Below are 19,348 nucleotides of genomic sequence, written 5' to 3' on the forward strand. Positions count from 1 at the left end.
GTGGCATAATCCCTGGCCAAGACCATTTCCGTTCCACTTCCCCACTTGTCCACTTGCCCACTCACACATTCACTCACACATCCAAATCCACATCCACATCCACTCCATGTGGTGTCGCTGTCGATGTCGTTTGTGTAGTTTCCGTAGTTTACGGATTACGAATGTCGCCCGAGCAGCACCCTTTCCGGGAAAGCATATCCGTATCCGTATCCGTTTCGCCCGTGAACCCCATCGAACCGCTCATCGATGCCCATTGTCCATGCAAATGATGGACAGGACAGGGCAACGGGCAGTCGTGGCGATACCCACGTGGACACTACACATTTATTTGCTCAGCCAGGAGTCCCCACTTGCTCCTTGTTCGTCCTTGTTGTCCTTGTTGTGTGTGCCGTGTCCCTGCTGTTGTGGTGCCGCCGTAGATGTTGTGCTGTTGGATGCGGCTCCAAGGTTCTTAAGCCGACCTAATACCTTTCCTAATGGCTCCGATGCTCTCCATTAGCGCTACTGTGCGCCACTTAATGCCACACGTAGTCCGCATGGAAATGCGACCTGCTCCACGGGATTACGGAGTGGGGCAGTCCCCGTTTGGTCGCTCTGCGGAGGAGCTCCTGCTGTGTGGCGTTCTCCTCGTGTGGTCCTGATTGGTTAATCAATGCAAAACATCGCATTCTCCGGACACCATCAACACAATTGGACCCCGTGTGCCTAACACAAAGTGCCCATTATGTGTGTGGGAACACGGCATGTTGCTAATCGCGATTGTGGAAAATGCAGGAAAATTAATATATATATACATATATATATAAAATGAATAGCTTAAAGCATTAAGCTAACTTCAGTTCATTTTTGAAAATAGATAACACGATAAGCCATACAACAGGTAAAAGCGAAAAGCAAAAAGCAAAAAGCGCTTTACCATCCACACAATTGCGACCTGCCCCAACCATCAAGCGATCCACTTGCGAAAGCTTGGCATCCAACATGCCACCCAAGCACCATCTGTTTTGGAAAAAAGCCCCAATCTTGCCCAGCTGACAGCTGACGATCAGTTGTTTGTGAAGTCTCCACGTGTATGGAATCGTGGCCAAACGATTGGCAAACACAAAGTGCAAAATGGAGAGCCGGAATGCCGATGATATTGAGGTGCGCCAGGTAGCCGCCGGTGGAACGGAGGAGCTGATGACCTTCCTGCTGGCCCACTATTACCCCGAGGAGCCGCTGACCGCGGGCACACATCCGCCGGAGCCGGAGGCGGCGGACAAGGAGTTCCTGCTGTCCAACGTTCCCCATGGCACATGCTTTGTGGCACTGCACGGCGGCAGGATTGTGGCCGCCGTGGTGGCGGGACCCAAGGACATCCACGAGCCGGAGCACATGGCCGAGGAGGCCGTCAAATATGCCGGCGGTAAGTGGGGCACCATACTGCATCTGCTCTCCGCGGTGGAGACGGCCACCGATGTGTGCCGTCGCTTCAACGTGCCCAGCTGCCTGCATGTCCATGCACTGGGCGTGGATCCGGAGCTGAGGGGTCGCAACCTGGGCGGTCGCCTCATGGAGGCAGTGGCCCAGCGGGGCCGGGAACTGGGACACCAGCTGATCTCCGTCGACTGCACCAGTGTGTACTCCGCCAGATTGGTCCAGCGCCTGGGCTACCAGCGGATCAACACGTTGCGGTACGTGGATCACCTGGACGCCAGTGGGCAGCAGCTCATCCGGCCGCCGCCGCCACACGAGAGTGTCCAGACCTTTGTGCTGCATTTGTAGGCCATGTAACCTGTCCATGTCCACCTGCCATGTTATCTTCACAAAACCCCATAACACACCCCAAAAATATCTTATCGCAAGTTTATGAACCTGATAAGTGAGCCCTGCAAAAGCTTATCACTTTAGTATAGCAACGCCGAAATGTACTAATATTTCGGATTAAAATAGCAATATTTTATATTTAATAAAGGTATTAGTGTATTAATTGTAATTGCGATTACTTTGGCAAATTTTCGCCAGTGCATAGATCCACATATTGAGTGGCGCCCCAAGTGTCTGGCGACTAATTAGTGATGTTAACTGAAAATTCAATTGTTATTATGTGGCACTTGTGCGATGCTTACGCTGGAGGAGTTGGGTGGCTGAGCTTGTGGATGGATGCCATGGCAACTCCAAGGGCTCCAAGGACGCTCACTTCTTGGCTGTGGATCAGGGCGAATAAATCTCAAATTAATAATCCCTAATGGGGAGACGTAGTCCTCGTGTACCTGTGCTAATTAAGCAGCACAGTTGAGCAATTGCTTTGTGATTTGTTTGCCGACGCAGCTCTGAAGTATTCTCAGTAACAAAGCTTTCGAGTGGGTGCAAATGCTGTTTGAAAGTATTCAAGCACATTGATTAATTACACCCAATTATGTGTACTCACAAAGTTACATATGAATATTTGCATACTTTCAAACATTTGGTCAAGTTGCGAATTGAGCCAGATTTATATGGCGTTGCTCGAAAGGGTTTGGTTTCCATCTGAAGCTGGGACAATTTGCTCATGGATATTACGTAATAAGTGTCGGTCCTTGGCGCGTGACTGACTGGCCAGTTGGAGCTCCAGCTCGTTCGGATTCGATCCATGGGATGCCGGATGGGGCACGTGCAGGTCCCAAATCTCTATCTGCACTTGTATGCACGCCCTGTGAACCTACAACAACCCCACCTGACCCCCAAGCCCCCCTCCCCTGGGCCTATTTGGCCGACCAGTTGCAACCGCAAGGGGGGCGGGTGGTGGTAAGTGGGCGTGGCTGGGTGGCTGCTGGCTTAGCAGCTAGGTAACCGACAATTATTCATTGCGCATACGACGCGTTGGACGCGCTAATTAGACAATGCAGCTGCTGCAGCTGTCGATAATGAAGCCGCTTCTGCTTGCTTGGTGTTGCAAGTTATATGATTATGCCCCTGCTCCTGCTCCTGCTCCTGCACCTGCCACGCCCACCAGCCGCCGCCGACACGTCCGCCGACGCCCACCGGAAGTGAGGCGGGTCTGTTGGCCGCCTGTTTAAGCTGTGAAGCACGTCCTTTTTTGAGCCGGGGCCATCTGACGTGGCATGCATTCCATTCACCATTCTCCATTCTCCATTCTTCATTCCCCACTTGCCACTTGCCACTTGCCAATGCCCCATGCTGCCGATGCTAAATGGCCGCGTGCAAACTTTGCTGCCGGCCAAAAGCAAACTGGCCAAGGAACCAGTAACAAGTAACAAAAGTGCGGCAGCACAAGTTTCTCCTTTCTCCACCCCGAAAAGAAAATACTGAGGAGGAACACAAAAAAAGAAATGCTAACAAAATGCGAGCAAAAAAGGACACGAAGAAGTTTCTCTGGCAAGGAATCAGCAGCCTGATTGCGGCAGCAGATCAAAGGAACAGCTCCGTAATGGGATTCTGGATGACATCAGCTCAAAAACTGGAGCACACTGTCTGTTTTCAAAGTTTTCGGGCTCCAAGCAGTGGCACTTGCACAAATGAGGGCCAACAAGGACCTCATGAGGGATGTGTTTTCCAAAAATGTTGAGATATGTTATGAGCAAATGAAATCGATCCTGTAATTGAAATACGGAATAAGAGTATTCAAACAGCAAAGAAAGCATAAGTTATCTGGACTTCCAAGGGCACTAATAATTGTATAGTAAGAGTGTAACATGCGTGTTTCATTGCACTGTATTTTAGCGTATGCGATATGCACGAAGGAGCAGCGAGGACATAACACATACTGATGTATGCCCATCTGCAATGGGTGTAGTATGAATTTGTAGGGTGTTGGGTGTTGTATAAATAAGAAATGTCCACGCATCCTTGGCGTTGCGTTGATTGTTGCTCCTGTTTGAGCTGCTGGTGTGGCTGTTGTCGCCGTTGTCCTTATTGTTTTTATTGCCCGCCTGTCAATATCCGTGTCCGCATCCGTTGGCACATTTCGCCGTCCGCAGGACCTGCGTCGCCGTTTGGGTCTCCGATTCGCAGGCACTTTGCACACTGACCTTTCACTCCCACGTGGCCCATCATCAGCCAGGTCGTCCTGCTGCTCCTTCTGCTCCTTCTGCTCCTCCTGCTCCTGTGCTGCATGATGCGACCTTAAGGATATGTTTGCCTCCGTGTGTGTGTGTGTGTGTGTGTGTGTGTGTGAGGCCATAAACAACAGGATATGAAACGACTGCCTCGAGTGGCCCCGGGGACAGGCATACTCAGCCGTGACCCCAACAACGATATCCTTGCTGCTCCTGGCTTGTGCTCCTGCTGCCGAAGCCGATGCCCTTGGCTACGCACGATTTAAATTAAATTGCACTTGACGCATTTTCCGGCAGCAGGAGGAGTCACGACCCTCTGACATGGGACTTCACCCAGTTCTGCCAGTACTGTGAGTGCTGTGAGTCCTGTGAATCTGGCGAGTCCTCATCCAACACACCTCCTACTGTGATTCAATTAGTGCGCCTAGGTCGGATGGTCGGATGGTCAGATGGCCAGATGGCCAGATGGCCACTCCGGTGCACTCCGGAACAACGCTTCCTGGCCATCTGGTGGCCAAGTGGCCGTAAATAAATAATAAATGTAATCCCAAGCTCGGACCCTCTTCGCCGGTGCTGGACACTGGACACTGGAGCCAAAAGGCAAAAAGGAAGCAAAAAGGGTTCGTTGAACCAGCAGAGATCAGAGGTCGAAATGGATGAATGGCCGGATTGATGGATGGCAGATTGCATGGTGAATCCAGCCGGTGGCTGGAGGGATTAATGGGCCAAATGGGTGAACAGAAGGCAGAAGAAGTGAATTTGTAAGCAAAGAGTAGAAAGTCTAAAGACCAAATTTGATCTACTGAACATAAAATGGAGAAGAACAAAATTAAACTATAAATGGGAGACGTTCGCAAATACATTTTGATATGGCAATAATAAATAAGGCCACAGGGAAGATACATACATACATATCTCTTAAATATCCCAGTCATCGTCTAACTCAATTTGGGTTCAGCCAATTCCATGATAAAATAGTTCCATCAAGTAAACGAGATTATCCTCGAGTGCTCCGCAAGCGGGAGGATTCTCCACGAGAGTCGGAATCAGAATCAGGACCACATGGCATCCGCAATAACCGGGCTTTGCAGCTAGCTCCAAAGAAAGTGGGCGTGGCCAAAGTGAAGGCAATGCGAGGATGCGAGGATGCAAGGATGCGAGGATGCTCGGAGTGCACACAGAAATCTAATTTAAAATCTGCACACATGTGGAGCTTGGCGCGGGTTGGAGGAAGATGGATACTGGTTGATGGTGGGTGGTGGAGCACTTGGACGCTGGCTTATGGGAGGTCAGAGGACAGACAACAGATGGGTGTACCGAGGCACCTGTGCACAGTGGCCAAAGGTGGCCGAGGAGGCAAACAGTCGACAAAACAAAATCAGAGTCACCTTAGCCACCCCCCAAAGGAGTGGTGGACTTGAGATTTAATCTTATAATGATGCTGCTCTCCGGCGGAGCTCCAGTTCCCCAAGTCCCTATTCCCTATTCCCTATTCCATAGTCCCTCTATCATGTGCCTCCTCGTCTCGCATTCCAGGCCTTATTTACACGTCCTCGCAGTTCATCGCCTGATGGGATCGGCATCCCATCCAGCTGGCAGCTGTATCCCCTTTACGGACGGACAAACACCTGGCCTCCGAATCCGTTCACCGCATTCGCCGCCAGAAGGACTCGCCCAGATACCCCAGATGCTGCCGCATTGATGGCAGTCCAACCATTGGGAATTGCCAGAGACTCAAACAATTTTCAAGCAGAACGGCTTCCGGATTCCTACACTGCAAAAAGAGATGGCATATCTCTTGTTCTAAAATACTTTCGTATTTGCTCGTTCGTTTGGCACTTTTGGCCAGTGCTGCTGCAGTGGGCATGGCCAACTTTTCAACTTTGCCGCACATTCTGTGCCCCAAGGGAAACGCGTTTGATGCTCCTTGCAACAACTACACGATGCCAGAATTCCTGGCAAATGCATTTGCATTTGCATTTATGTGAAGTCAAGTGGCTGGTTAACGGTTAATTTGCTCGAATTGAAATGAATGTATGAATGTGTGGGTGGAATGCCTATGGTGATTTACTCTGTGATCCTTCGGCCAGCTCCTCCTTATCCTCCTGCTCCGCCTCCACTCCCGTTGGCGGTGAATCCCCCTGGACGCCACTGGTACCCGGCTGCGGATCATCCACGGCGTAGGTTCGCTCATCGGTGACCTGGAGACTCAGCACGGAGATCGAGGTGACCATGGTGGAGTTGGGCTTGATGCCGTACTTGCCCAGCCGCTCGCCCTTCTCGCTGGCTATCGTATCCGTGCGCAGGTACACGGCACCCTTTTTGGTGATCACACAGAGATCGATGTTGGATCCGGAGCCCAGGTCATTGAACACGCCCGCCGAGATGGCCTCGCGCACCAGCTGCTTGCCCTGCTCCTGGTCCAGGTGGGGTTGCCAGCCGTGCTCCAGCACCGACATGGCCGCCAAGGTGCCGGAGCCCATGGCCGCGTAGGGTATCTTGTCGTTGGAGCCGCACGGATAGATGCAGTAGATCTGCGGACCGCTGCTGTCCACGCCGCCCATCACCAGGGCGGCACCAATGTGACCCTGGTAGCGGAAGAGGGTCCTGCGGAGCAGCATGCTGGCGCAGACCACCGGCACCTGCCTCCCCGTGTTCAGCTGGTGCAGATCCAGCTCGGCGCTGGTCATCAGGGTCATCATCTCGGTGTCGGCGGCGGTGCCAGCTCCACAGCAGCTGCGTCAGGGATTCAGTTCAAGAAAGGTACGCCAAGATATTGGATACTCACTAGATGTGATCCTGAAGGTGGTGGATTTTGGAGCAGTTCTTGTCCGAGACAATGGGTCCTTCGGTGGCGCGAGTGTCGGCGCCCAGGATAACGCCATCCTGGTAGATGATGCCCACAATGGAGGTGCCCGTGCGGATCGCCTTCGGTGGCTCATATCCCTGCGACAAAAGCTCCGCATTTCTGTGCGAAAAAAAGATATTCGTTTTGAAAGTGCTTATAGACAAACATTGCTGCTTACCGCCTGCAATTTACGAAGTTGAATCCGCACCGCGAGCCAAGAAAATCAGCGGTTTGATTCGCCTTGCGAGCGGAAAATGGAAAAAGCATCGTGTGGAATATGTAAGTCTATAAGCGGCAAGCTTCTTGGTGTAGTGCGTTAGTTAGACAGGAAAATCTAGGAAAACTAGAAGGCACTTATCAATAGTTTAGTACTTGCTGTTACAAAATGATATCTGGAAATATTTTTGGTTTTTCCTGCTTCATACAAGGAGAACCAATTAGTAAATAAATTCCAAAAATTGCATATTGTTTTTTCGCGTAATGAAGAGATGGATTTTAAAAACGAAATACCTTGGAATCGATTGAAAAATTGAAAACGTGCAATGGGCTGGAAAAGCTTCATAAAAATGTGAGCGGTGTAAAGTCATCGGTGCGGCGGAGCCATTTCCACCCATTTTCCAACTGCACTTCAAATGCCAAACAATTTGACAGAGCTTAATTGGTTGCCCAGTCCACGGATCTGCATGTGTGCGTGTGTGTGCGTGTGTGTGCGTGTGCGTGTGTGGTCGAAAGTTTGTCCATCTGACATGAGACCGTGTGTCCTTTCGCACACACACTCACACAACTATGAACTGACAGCACTGCATCTGTGTTCTTGTTTGTATTTGCATTTGCATTCGTGTGGGTGCTGCATAATCCAAGGACTTGGATACTCAAGCCGAGATAAAGGGAAAGGGAAAGGGGGAGTGGAAGTGGTAGTGGGTCCTTGTAACTTGGTCGGTTTCAGATGTCCGACACGGACGCATGTGGCACAAATCAATTAGCATTAATTAGTATCCAATTATATTTTAATCAACATTTGGTCAGCAAACTGCGACGATTGCAATGCTCACTTCAAGCTGTGATTTCGCTGCACTTCACTTGGTTGCCACAACCACCAAAAGGACCTCAACAGACGGAGAAATAACTGACATAACATGTTATATATATAATATAACAAAATTGAAATATTTTAATACATTAAACTGCTTTTTATACATGTGGTAAATCAAAAGGGATTCGTCGTAAAGTGCCTACAATTAGAAGAGTTTTCTTTCATCGCATTTTGCAGCCTCGAAAAACTTTCCCTTGGCAATTTAGAGCCGCAAAACTTTTGCGACAAATGCAAATGCAGCTGGAACAATTTTCATTTTTTGCCGTCGCCTCTCCAAAATATTTCCATGCGAAATTTTCCGTTTTTTTGGACAGCAGTTGGCTTTTCAATTAGGCGACAGCGCACAACACACCTGACAATCGACAGCCGATGATGGCAGGCCTTAAAGTGGAAAACTAATCAAGAGTTGGCATTCAATTTTGATTTCTGTTTTGCAAACAGCAATCCCAAAAGTTTGACGCCCTCACTTACCCCCGAAAAAATGAGAAAAAAAAACCCAAATCGAACAGGTTGTTCTACCCGCCATCGGAATCCTTTTTCCTTTTTCCTTTTTTCGGGTTTCCCATCCTTTTTTTTTGGATTTTTGTGGCTGTAACTTTGCCCAGGATAATTATGGGGCAATGCCGCCACTGACAAAAGGTTGCGTCCCTGGCTGATTGGGAGATTAAAATTTAATAAGATTATAAAGTCATTTCGGGCCTGCTCGTTGTTGGTTGTTTATTTGGGTTTGCTGCTTGCTGCTTGCTGCTTGCTGCTTGCCGTAAATAACGCCATAAATAAATGAGATAGTCAGTGACACGATGTCATCTGGTTATTGATTGACGACTATCTGCTGCTGAAATTCTCTCTTTTGCTACGATTTTTAATTAGAGTGGTTAAAACTAGAAAGTCTTTGTTCCATTTCTCTGTTCAAAGTCAAAGTGCGTTTCGTGCCAATATTTCGCATGCTTATGACTTTCAGCTGCCTGAGAACTCACACACACTTGCAACAGCGCCACACACACACACACACACACACAAAGAGAGCCATGCCAATTTCAAAAACGGCGCCATGATGAGTCCTTTGATGTTGCCCTGCTGTCCATTTCCCATTTCCTCGCCACTCCCAGTCCCAGTCCAATGGCCAATGCATCCTTGGATGGACCATTGCACTCGCTATTAGCACACACCCATCCATATTCGTGCAACATCCCACATCCCACATCCAATGTCCAACGCCCGACGTCCATGGATAATATCCAACATCCTGCCAAAGGACAAACGGCCTTTTAAGCCATGTCGCTGAATTCAGCGCGACCAGGATAATGGACACATGAGGTCGTGGGTGAAGTTCTGCTTGGATATTTACTAACAAGCCACCAGCGCCTTTCCATATTGTATGTCTGCTTGCATGATGTCCTGCGATTTGCGTTTTGCGAATTGTATGCATCTCTATTTAGTTTAAGCCCTGTCAGGGAGTGCAGTCGAGTTCGGCGATTCATTGGCCTGGTAGCTGATGTTGGCCAACACAAAAAACAAAAAACAAAAAACAAAAAAAAAAAGGAAAAATAGAAAAATGCAGGGAATCCCAGGAATGAAGATGAAGCGGCTGGCGCTGCAACCGCATAATTCAATTAGTTGTAGTCGTGCCATTCTGCCCGCTACGGCTTTCTTCTCCACTCTCCATTTTCCATTCTCCGCCCCCTGCCCCATTATCCGTGGAATGTGCAACATGTGTGGCACTGGCAACCGTCTGCTCCTTCTATTGCAGCAATTAAACGGGAATTTCATTTCGGCGACGCCAAGTTGCCGCAACAGCAACAGCAGCAACATCTGTTGGCGACGCCATGTGCAACATGAAATTGCTGAAAAAAGGATACTTCGTTCGACTGGAATTTACCCACCATTCACCTTGGACTCGAATGAAATCAACTCGTCATCGCACCTAGTTATTCAAACTAATCTTCGATTTTACTCCAAATTTCACATGGCTTTCTCGACTCAAACATCGACTCGAATTGCCCGCTGTTCTGAGGCATTCGCGTTGTGAATACCCAGCAGGAAGTCCTCGAGCAGGGAACTCAAATATATAGCGAGTATACGAGTATATGCATAACGGGCGGCAAGGAACAATAAGCAAATCGTTAAGATTCGCCAGCTTTTCGCACTACAATCGCCGGCAATCACACTGGAAAAAAAAAAGAAACACTAGTGATCGAAACAAGCACTGGCATGTGAAGGAAAAATTAAATCGCTTGCTTCTATTAAATATTCCATTTTGCAGGGAACTAAATCTTTATACACAGCTATGAATATTATGTGCATAGAATTATGGCCGATATTTTCTTATACTTTCACTGCACTTTCTTTGTTTACCAATTGCACGTGTGGGTGAGTGTGTATGGGTATGGGTATGGTGGCAAAAACACTCATTTATGTCTCGTAAACACCCGGTTCCTGGTAGACACTCGAGTGTCTGTGGTAACATAATTATTGAAAAACGAAATAGATTATGCCCAAAATCTGTAGATGGCCTCCTTTATTGCCTTCATTTTACAAACATTTAAACAACACAAAAAAACATTTCTTGTTTATGTATTATATTAAAAAAATTTTAATATTTGCATGCCATATTTAACGTTATAAATGTTAATTTTTCTTTTTAAAATGATAAAAATAAACACTGCCAGTTACTCACCCCTTTCCTCAAGCTCTTTCCATCTCTGAGCTGACACCTGGTTGTAGCTCCTGGGAAATAGCCAGCTCAGGCACTTCCTCCAGTAGGTCGATCATTATTGGTATCCTCTGCTGCCACTTGAAATCACTGCACCACTCACTCACAATTAGTATTTAAAAAAATAAGTCGAAAAAGTTGTTTGCTTATGTAGGACTTTTGAGAAGCGCAGAGGAGGGCACCTATATTTTGGTATTATTTAGTATTAAGTATTTAGTATTATTTAGTATTTAGTATTATTTAGTATTTAGTATTATTTAGTATTTAGTACTTAGTATTTTTTAGTATTTAATACTTAGTATTTTTTAGTATTTAGTATTATTCATTATTTCCTTTTAATGTAACGTAATAATTTCAGCTATCTTACTTATAATTTTATAATTCCATTTTGAGTGCCAGCTAGAACAATAGAAATGGAATAGTGTTAATTAAACATAAATATTATTTAATAGTAAACACCCGGGTGTTTGTTTTTGCCCCAAATAGAGTGCTGAGACACCCGGTGTTTAGTGGGTGCACTTAGAGTTCAGGTGGCTGGCTGCAGTTCTCTGGTGCAAACTGCACGGCGTTTACATCTATGCGCGTGTGTGTTGTTGCCACAATTACACCCACTGCCACGCCCACTGCCACACCCACTGCCACCCATCGCAGAATATATATAGCCCACATATGGGAGATTATGACTTAATAAATACTCCCCAGTGTGCGCAATGTGGCTGGCAATTTAATAACAAAGGCAAACGGCATCGCAACGGCATGGAAAGTAAAAAGTAATGCGGAGCCCAGAGGATGCCACATGTACATAAGGATATGGGTGTGCCTTTGATTTACTCCGCACTCCACGAGTGCTGCAAATGCTGGAACTGGATACATATAACATATATAACATATAAAACATAGAACTTCTATTTAAACAGCTACAGAAGTAGGTGAAATCCGATCATATCGTTAAGTTTTCAAACAAAAAGTCACATATATATTTGCAGTTAAGAACCCTACAACTAAGTCAACAAAAATGGCATTGAAGTGGTTATGTCCTGGCTTAGTGGTGATAGGCGGCGTAGACGGGAGCCACTGGAGCCACGGTCTTGACCACGGTCCTCACCAGCGGTTCCCGGTTGACCACGGCATTGAACCCGTTGATGGGATCGGCGGTGTACTGCACCGTGCGCTTGAAGCCATCGGCATCCACCAGGGAGTACTCGCCGCGGACCACGTCGCCGTCTCGCTCCTCCACCTGGCTCTTGGAGTCGCCGGAGAGGGCGTCCTGCACATCGTAGGCGTACTTGTACTGCGGATGCGGGTCGTACTCCTCATCGGCCTTGGCCAGCACCGGCTGGGCCACGGTCTTCAGGATGGCGCCGGTGGCGGCGACGGGAACTGGTGCCGCATAGGTGGCCACCACCGGAGCAGCATGGTGGTACACCTGGGCGGCGGGCAGGACACCGGCACTGGCGGCGGCGATCAGAGCGAGGAGGGCCACAAACTGCAGGGATATTCGAATGTTTAGTAAGTGAATAGGTAGCTATCCGTTAGGCTTCTACAACCCACCTTGAATGCCATTTTATGAGCTGGATTTGGACTGCAAGGCGAGGGCTGTTGGTGCGTGGAGCGTTGGCTGCTGTTTGATAACAAGTGCGGCGCTGTTGGCGGCCTTTATAGTCCAAATAATTTAGCAAATGTAACGCCGCACTTGCCACTCATTACTCAAATCTGGAAAAAGAAACCTAAAACCAAAACCCAATTCGAACACAATAATGCCCAAGGCCGACTTTGTGGACCTTTTGTGGGGCAAATGGAGCAATTGGCAGCAACAACATAATTGAAATAATGCAACATACATACAGTACACACAGCATACACACACTTGTGTGTGCCATGCCAGTTAATGTGACATTCATACAGAAGAAACGAGACATGGTGGATATTTCTTTTGGCAAACCGGTCTGGGCCAACAAGCGAGCCACGTTAATTACAACAGCAATGCTCCTAATGCTCCCAATGACATAAATCGAAATACTTAGCTACATAGCTCTACATAGATCCATAGATCCATAGATCCAAAGTATAAGCTGCTCAGAGCAACAGAGTAACCAAGTAACCGAGCAGCCGGCGAAAGTAATATTTTAATCATCATCATCGTCGTGGGCTGTCATCTTCAGCTGGGAAATCCATAAACGACCAGTCATGGCTGCAGAATTTGAGCGATTGCTCCAGTCACTAAATTATTAAGGCCCCCAAAAAGCCACGCAGGCAGAAAGAAATGAATGCCGCTTTAAGATAACTCACAAGATTTGAACCACAAAATATTCCATGCCTTTCTTGGCTGGCGTAAAAATTTGCTTGAACTTTCACAAATGTGAAAATAATGTGCCTGTGGGAAAAATGCAGACAGGCTGATGTGACGGAAAAACAAACGTACGCCCACTACCAAATTTAATTACTAATATGAGTCGTGGACTGCGACGAAGGTCCTTGGCCAGCAGGAGGTCCTTCGTCCGCCTAATGGTGTAAATGGTGCAGGACCTTGGCTAAATATCCGTTCTATCAAATTCAATTAAAGTTGACATGGGTTCACAGCTGGCTCTGGGCTCTGCACTCTGTCAGATTGGCTCAGATACCGAGTCCAAAGTACCAAAGGTTCCAGTATCCAGCATCCAGAATCCAGCTCTCCTCCGCTGTATCCTGCTGTCCTGCTGTATTTTTGAGTCAATTTCCAACGACAAACACACACGGCCTACGGAATCAAAGGAAATACTTACGGCGCCGAGCCAAAAAAGAAAAAAGTGGCCAACGCCCAGGCGTAATAAGACAAACGGAAAAGCGGGTCGAGAATCGGGGAAAAGGTTCGCCCTGCCACAAGGCTTTTCACTTTTCCTCCTCCTCCTCCTGCTCCTCCGCCACCAGCTCCTCCTCCTTCTGCTCCTCCTTGCTTTTCCTCCTTTTTGTGCCAACCCCGTGTTGCTTAAATTAAAACACAGGCAGCTGGGGGAATCCCCGGCCCGAAAAAATGGCAGGCGAATTTGCAACTGCCTTTGAATGGAACAGAAAGTACGGGGCATTTGCTGTGAGATCGGGCCAGGGACATGCACTCGGTTCATGGCCTCCGGAACCCGCAGAAGCCCCCGGATGCCCCTCCCCCTCCCCCCCCGGAAATGCCCACCGAAATGCCCGGAAACAGCCGAAAACCCACCTCCGGGTGAAAATCGCCTCCAGAAAATGCCCTTCTGTTGCTGCCGCTGCTCGCTGAGTGTAAATTTGCTCGTTAAATTTGTTGGCACTCTCGACTAATTTGCACTTGTAACGCAATGGTCTGAGTTTTAGTGGAGGCCTTCAAGGGCGGCGGTTTTTTGGGGGGGGTTTTTCCATTGCTCCCCACTAGCAGAATGCTTTGCATTGGGCTAATTGAAAAGACGATGCCCGGAGGCGAAACCCCATGCACCCATAACCTCCATAACCTCCACAGCCTTCATAGCCATCCACTTGGCCCACTTGAAGCTGAGCAGCTAAATAGTAGCCCCAAGTAGCTGCAGATCGGCTGCAGATGTGCATATATACGCAGAAAAAATAAATCAAGTATTTAGCACTCGCAAACTGCAATTAAACACTTGAAAACTAGCTGCGTTATAATTAAAAGGTGGCAGGTGGTTCTCCTAGTTAAATGCATCAGTAGTTTCTGTACGAAAGAAGTGTATAGATTAAATCAAAATAAATTCCAAATTCGCCGCAGGACGAGAAGGATACTTGGTATGCATGTCGCAGTAGCAAACAGGAATGGCCAGACATGCGTATGCAAATGTTAATCAAAGCGAATCAGTCGGCAGGCAGGACAAGTTCATAAGTTTGCCCCTCATAAGTTTGCCCCTCATAAGTTTGCCCCCAAATCCCCCACTTCTTCACCAGCTCACCAACGAGGCAGATCCCGCAGGTGAAGGCAATCGAAAGGAAAGTTCTTGATTTGGAAATATGAATAATTGGCCCGCATTAGCTGGGCATTGTTGTTGCGTCAACGGGAAATCGGTTGGCAGATTAATCGTGCGGCATTCATGGCCATAACACGGCGACTGATGGCCGGCCGAGGGTTGGGCATATTGAGTCGATAAATGCGAAATGGATGCACTTTGGATGGGGGCTGGGTTGTGGGCTGTGCCTGGCTCAAGCCCTCACCGCGCACCTCCATCCTCGAGGATTACAAGCAACGGAATAGTGGGCCTGGTACTGGGCCCTCGCCGACGTTGGCTCATTACTATGCAGCTCATGAGCTCATCGTTAGTGGCAAAGTTATATGAGCATACATCAGCCATGCCGCACAACTTTGCAACACCCGCAGGAAGTCCTAAGCTCGGCGAGCGTTGGAGGGGCAGAGTGCGGGCTGGAGTTGGGTTGGTGGGGGATGGGAGGACCTAGGGGATTGGGGGCCAAAGGAGGCGTGGCCAAAGGAGGAGGCTGTCAAGCGGCGCCTGGCAAAGCGGAAAGTGTTAAGCACAATGAAGTAAATGCTGCCAACTTCTGACATCGCCGGGATCTGCCTCAACTTAAATCCAAAATGTGGGGGGGTGGGTGTATATATCCGTTTCAAAGCTCTGCCGAATTCGCCGCAGGACCTGTTTGGGGCGAAAAGTGAGGCAACTAGTTTCTACAACATTTCTACTGCTCCCTTTGATGTTGCAAGTTTGCACTAACAATTTTGAGTTGCAAATTCATCCAAAACGATAAAGCCACAACGATCTTCGTGCTGCGGCGTAACTATAATATGTTTTTCGTAAGTAAAAGATAAGTATTCTTAGTACATCCTTTGCTTGATCGATCATAAATCAGTAAATAAAGCTATTTCTAAGTGCAGTTACCCATTTTTGTGATTCCTAGTCACGTGGCACAGCCCCATTCATCGGCGATTGGCTTTAATTCCCCGCAATGGACAGCTGATGAGCTGCGAGAGTGTGGGTGATGAGTGGGTGATGAGTGACTGATGAGTGGGTGATGAGTGACTGATGACTGATGGGTGGACTCTGGCTGGCGTTCGATGATGATGTGGCATTCTGGCACGGCGGCACATCATAATGGCCAAATCAATTATCAATTCCGAGCCGAGAATTCATGTGAGTTGAGTTATTTGCGATTCGATGGCAACTAATGGCGACGAAATGAACTGGAAATCGAAATGGAAATGGAAATAAAAATGGAAATAGAAATAGAAATAGAAATGGAAATATAACTGGGAATAGAAATGGCAATATGGCGAGGACACTGCTTGATTTATGGCCAAGCATAATTCGCCAAGTCGATGAAAGCGCATGCATCTCCAGACCGGATCCTGGTGAATTTTTAGGCTTCCACTTTGTGGTTAACTGGATACCAACCATCCACATCCACATCCGCATCCGCATCCGCATGTGCAATCCTCTTTGGCCCACAGAGGGCGAGACACCAGACGGTGGAGTCGCAGAGAGAGTCGGTCAGCAGAATGCATCCCTCGAGTGCAGTTGGCAAATTGCAGGGGAAACGGCCAACAGCTGGCAAACAGGGGTTAAGGCGGTTGCAGCTCCGCTGTGGCCACTCAATTTCGGAGCTGCCCAGCGGCGTGCACTGCGTGAAAATGTGGCATGTTGCAAAAAGTAGAGAGTTTTATATGATTGCTGCATTGGAAGCGCCATAAGCTGCATACAAAACTAAGAGAAATCAGCTGGGGAAATTATGCAAATAAAAGTAAACATTTTGCAGTTCTCTTTTCTTTTTTTTCACAGTGCATACTGCCGTGCAATTAGCAGCAAATTGAGGGGGATGTGCTGGAATATAAGTGCGACTGCTAGTGCAACTGGGACTGGGACCAGTATCCAGGGTCTAGACTTTTGGAGTTGGGTTTGGGGCTTTGGACTGGGCTGGGTTTTGGAACTGGTATTGGTATTGGTATTGGTAGTGGGATTGGCAGTCGGATTGGGTGGTCAGGGGATTCAGCTGCATTGGCAAATTCATGCAACGTACCTAATTGAAACGGCGCCAGCTGCAATTATTTTCCATTCTAATTCCAGTTCCTCTGCGGCGAGGGCCAAAACCACATGGGTTTCGCATGGCGATACCAGATTTGGATGGCCATGGGAGCTGGACAGGATGCGCAGATCCGTGGCTACCTCATTTAATTTGCTCTCGCGGACCAGCTCGAATTGAATTCCAATTGAAAGCGGCATCGATTCCGGCCCCCCGTGCCACGCCCTCATTGGACTGCCGCCTTCATCTCTATGTGCATCCAGTCAGTGGTGAGAAATGTGGTGAATGTGGCTCATGAAGAAGCTCAGCTGGAAAGCAACAAATAGACATATATTACTTACTTTGCCTAGCAATACTATTATTTTTAGTAAGTAACGTAAAAGATTTGAAAGTTAAAAGGCGAGCATCACTGTTTTCAACATCCGTTTCGGTGGCTGTAAAATTGGCAACAGTTGCAACTCCCCCGCTGCACTTTTCGCGTTTAATTAGCTGTGACTGCAGTTGCAACTGCAATGTGACCACGCCCCCTGCCGCCCAGCCGCCCATTCGCCCATTCGCCTCTATTGAACTGAAGGCCCTGTGCTGTTTTATACGATTCTGGCCATATGCCAAACCCGTGTCCATGCAATTTGTGCAGTCATGTCGCAGTCCATCAACACCTTTTTATTTGCCACTGCCAGTGGATCCTTAATTCTGCATTCTGGTATCTGGGCCCCTTAACCCCCCATCGACCCTTAACCCCCTTGCATAAATTGCAATTGACAGGTGAACTGTGTACAATTTGCTGCCTGTTTCCCTTGTTTTTCCCAAAGGGAGCTACTAAATCGAAGTTAATCAAGCGCATTGTGGCAACACGTTATGAAACTCCAAATGCGCTTCGAGTATTAAATGATTATCAATTCATTGACAGCAACTAAAGGAACTTTGCAAGTTGGCAGGCAATAAACTAGACAAAGAATTAACCAGAACTTCACAGAATCGCATATTTCGAAACAGAATATCCAGCTATCGTTGGACCCATAAAAAGTCATTGATATCTGTTTGTTTGTTGTTTGGCGAATGGACTGGTCCATTGTTGGCCCAGTTTTCCAGGGCTTCGTAACTTGTTTAGACAATTTCATTTTCAGTTCGTTTTGTGCCCATCGCCCCACGCCCATCGCCCCACGCCCACCTTGCAGGTCACCTAGTGGGCTTGGTGGGCGTGGCCAGTTTGCTTGCTGTTCGCGCATTTCAAATTGAATTTTCATCACAGTGGTGCCATCGCCCATCGCCCATCGCCGAAAAAGGTGAGGGCCGGAAAATGGAGTGCATGGCGAGTGATATGGCAATTATAAGGGATGCGGAATGCGGAATGCAGTTAACACCCAGCATGCAAAGGCATTTTCCGCGCGCTCCATTTTTCCCACTGATTGCTTGCAGCTGCCAGGACACATGAGCCACTGGGATTACTGCTGCGAAGTTTTTGCCAAATGTGGCTTAAAGCTGCTCTCCTTCGGCAAACTGTCAAAGTCGAACTGCCAAGTGGGAGGAACTGGAAAATGGGGTGAAAATGTGGGGGGGAAATGGAGAAATGGACTGTGTGAAAAACCCGGCTTTCATAGAAACGAAGTTCAGCAAACGAATGCTTGCCAAAAAGTACATTTTGAGGTGTTGCAAAGATCCCTGGCGGCTTGTCGCCAATAAAAATCTTTACTTTACTATCATCTCCAACTTGTGGAATATTTTATAAACTGAGTTTTAGCAGCACTCACGTTGTACGTTGTACGTCGGTATTATTAGTTGAAATATTTGAAGATATGTGGCAAACACAGTGCAAGCGCCTTGTGTTTATGGCAGTAAGTTTAACAATCGATGGGGAGTTCGTCTTTAAGGAAAAGTGCAGCTTGCAGCTGCTGAAAAAGAAAGGAAAAGAAAAAGAAAAAGGGGAAGACAGCATGTGGCCCACTGACAATGACAGCTGTTGGTGGGTGGTAAAGGGGGTGGTAAAAGGGGTGGTAAAAGGTGTGGTAAAAGGGGTGGCTTGGTATCACGAAGGTCGCCCCACAGCCCAACCACTTGGCTATGACATTTCACTTGCTGCCTCGCATTTTCACTAAATTGACTTTGCCTGCTATCGTTTAGGGTGCACCGACGCCCCCTGAAAATGCCACCCAGTCCGCCCCACTCCGCCCACATTCACATTCATCCACGCCCCAAAAATTGCCGGAGTGCCGAGTCTGAGTGCAGCAATTTTTTCTGCTCCGTTGGGCAACGACAGCCCAGAATCCCAGAATCCCAGAATCCCAGCTTGCCAGGATCCATTTCGATGCCACTTTTGGGGGAGTGCGGTGGAGGTGGGAAGTCATCCGTTACCCTTGAGCAGTGGCAATCTATAAATATCTAAGAAGCCATAAAACTCAGCTCAAGCCCAAGCAAGTGTCATCATTGGTATTGTGTGGCCATCGAACAGGTGCGAGATGAGATGCGATGAAATCGAATGAGATGATGGCTAACCTAGATGACGGCGCCTAGTCAAACCCAAATCCCCCAGGTTCAAATCCAAAAACCAAATCCGATCCGAATCGGTCGCCTTTCAAAATCCAGGAGACGGCTGCAATTGGGATTCGCATTTGGATTTGGATTTGGATTGGGACAATATTTGAGGATGATTGCATGCCTGTGCAAGCGGCTTT

At 47.9% G+C, this 19,348-nt stretch overlaps 3 protein-coding genes across 5 annotated transcripts; 1 reads left to right on the plus strand and 2 right to left on the minus strand.

The window, feature by feature from the left end:
* The first annotated feature begins 1,045 nt into the window (after positions 1-1,045).
* Positions 1,046-1,975, plus strand: LOC120456892 (arylalkylamine N-acetyltransferase 1). Its single transcript, XM_039643991.1, has one exon. It carries the CDS (start codon positions 1,114-1,116, stop codon positions 1,762-1,764), a length of 651 nt encoding a protein of 216 aa, XP_039499925.1. The 5' UTR covers positions 1,046-1,113; the 3' UTR covers positions 1,765-1,975.
* Positions 1,976-5,961: 3,986 nt separating this feature from the next.
* On the minus strand, positions 5,962-10,785 carry LOC120456891 (proteasome subunit beta type-7). Of its 2 annotated transcripts, XM_039643989.1 has the most exons (4): positions 10,656-10,785; positions 7,064-7,228; positions 6,826-7,005; positions 5,962-6,773 (listed from the first exon to the last, which is right to left on the minus strand). In XM_039643989.1, exons 2-4 carry the CDS (start codon positions 7,150-7,152, stop codon positions 6,095-6,097), a joined length of 948 nt encoding a protein of 315 aa, XP_039499923.1. In that variant the 5' UTR covers positions 7,153-7,228; positions 10,656-10,785; the 3' UTR covers positions 5,962-6,094. The 2 variants fall into 2 exon arrangements, with proteins under 2 accessions (XP_039499923.1, XP_039499924.1); XM_039643990.1 differs by lacking the exon at positions 10,656-10,785 and having other exon boundaries at positions 7,064-7,232.
* A 318-nt stretch (positions 10,786-11,103) lies between these two features.
* Positions 11,104-17,539, minus strand: LOC120456894 (larval cuticle protein A2B). 2 transcript variants are annotated; one of them, XM_039643993.2, is made up of 5 exons: positions 17,455-17,539; positions 16,674-16,984; positions 13,454-15,840; positions 12,243-13,384; positions 11,104-12,177 (listed from the first exon to the last, which is right to left on the minus strand). In XM_039643993.2, exons 4-5 carry the CDS (start codon positions 12,252-12,254, stop codon positions 11,734-11,736), a joined length of 456 nt encoding a protein of 151 aa, XP_039499927.1. In that variant the 5' UTR covers positions 12,255-13,384; positions 13,454-15,840; positions 16,674-16,984; positions 17,455-17,539; the 3' UTR covers positions 11,104-11,733. The 2 variants fall into 2 exon arrangements, with proteins under 2 accessions (XP_039499927.1, XP_039499926.1); XM_039643992.2 differs by having other exon boundaries at positions 12,243-15,840.
* Between the last annotated feature and the right edge of the window lie 1,809 nt (positions 17,540-19,348).

Source organism: Drosophila santomea, chromosome X, assembly GCF_016746245.2.
Source record: "Drosophila santomea strain STO CAGO 1482 chromosome X, Prin_Dsan_1.1, whole genome shotgun sequence".
NCBI lineage: Eukaryota > Metazoa > Arthropoda > Insecta > Diptera > Drosophilidae > Drosophila > Drosophila santomea.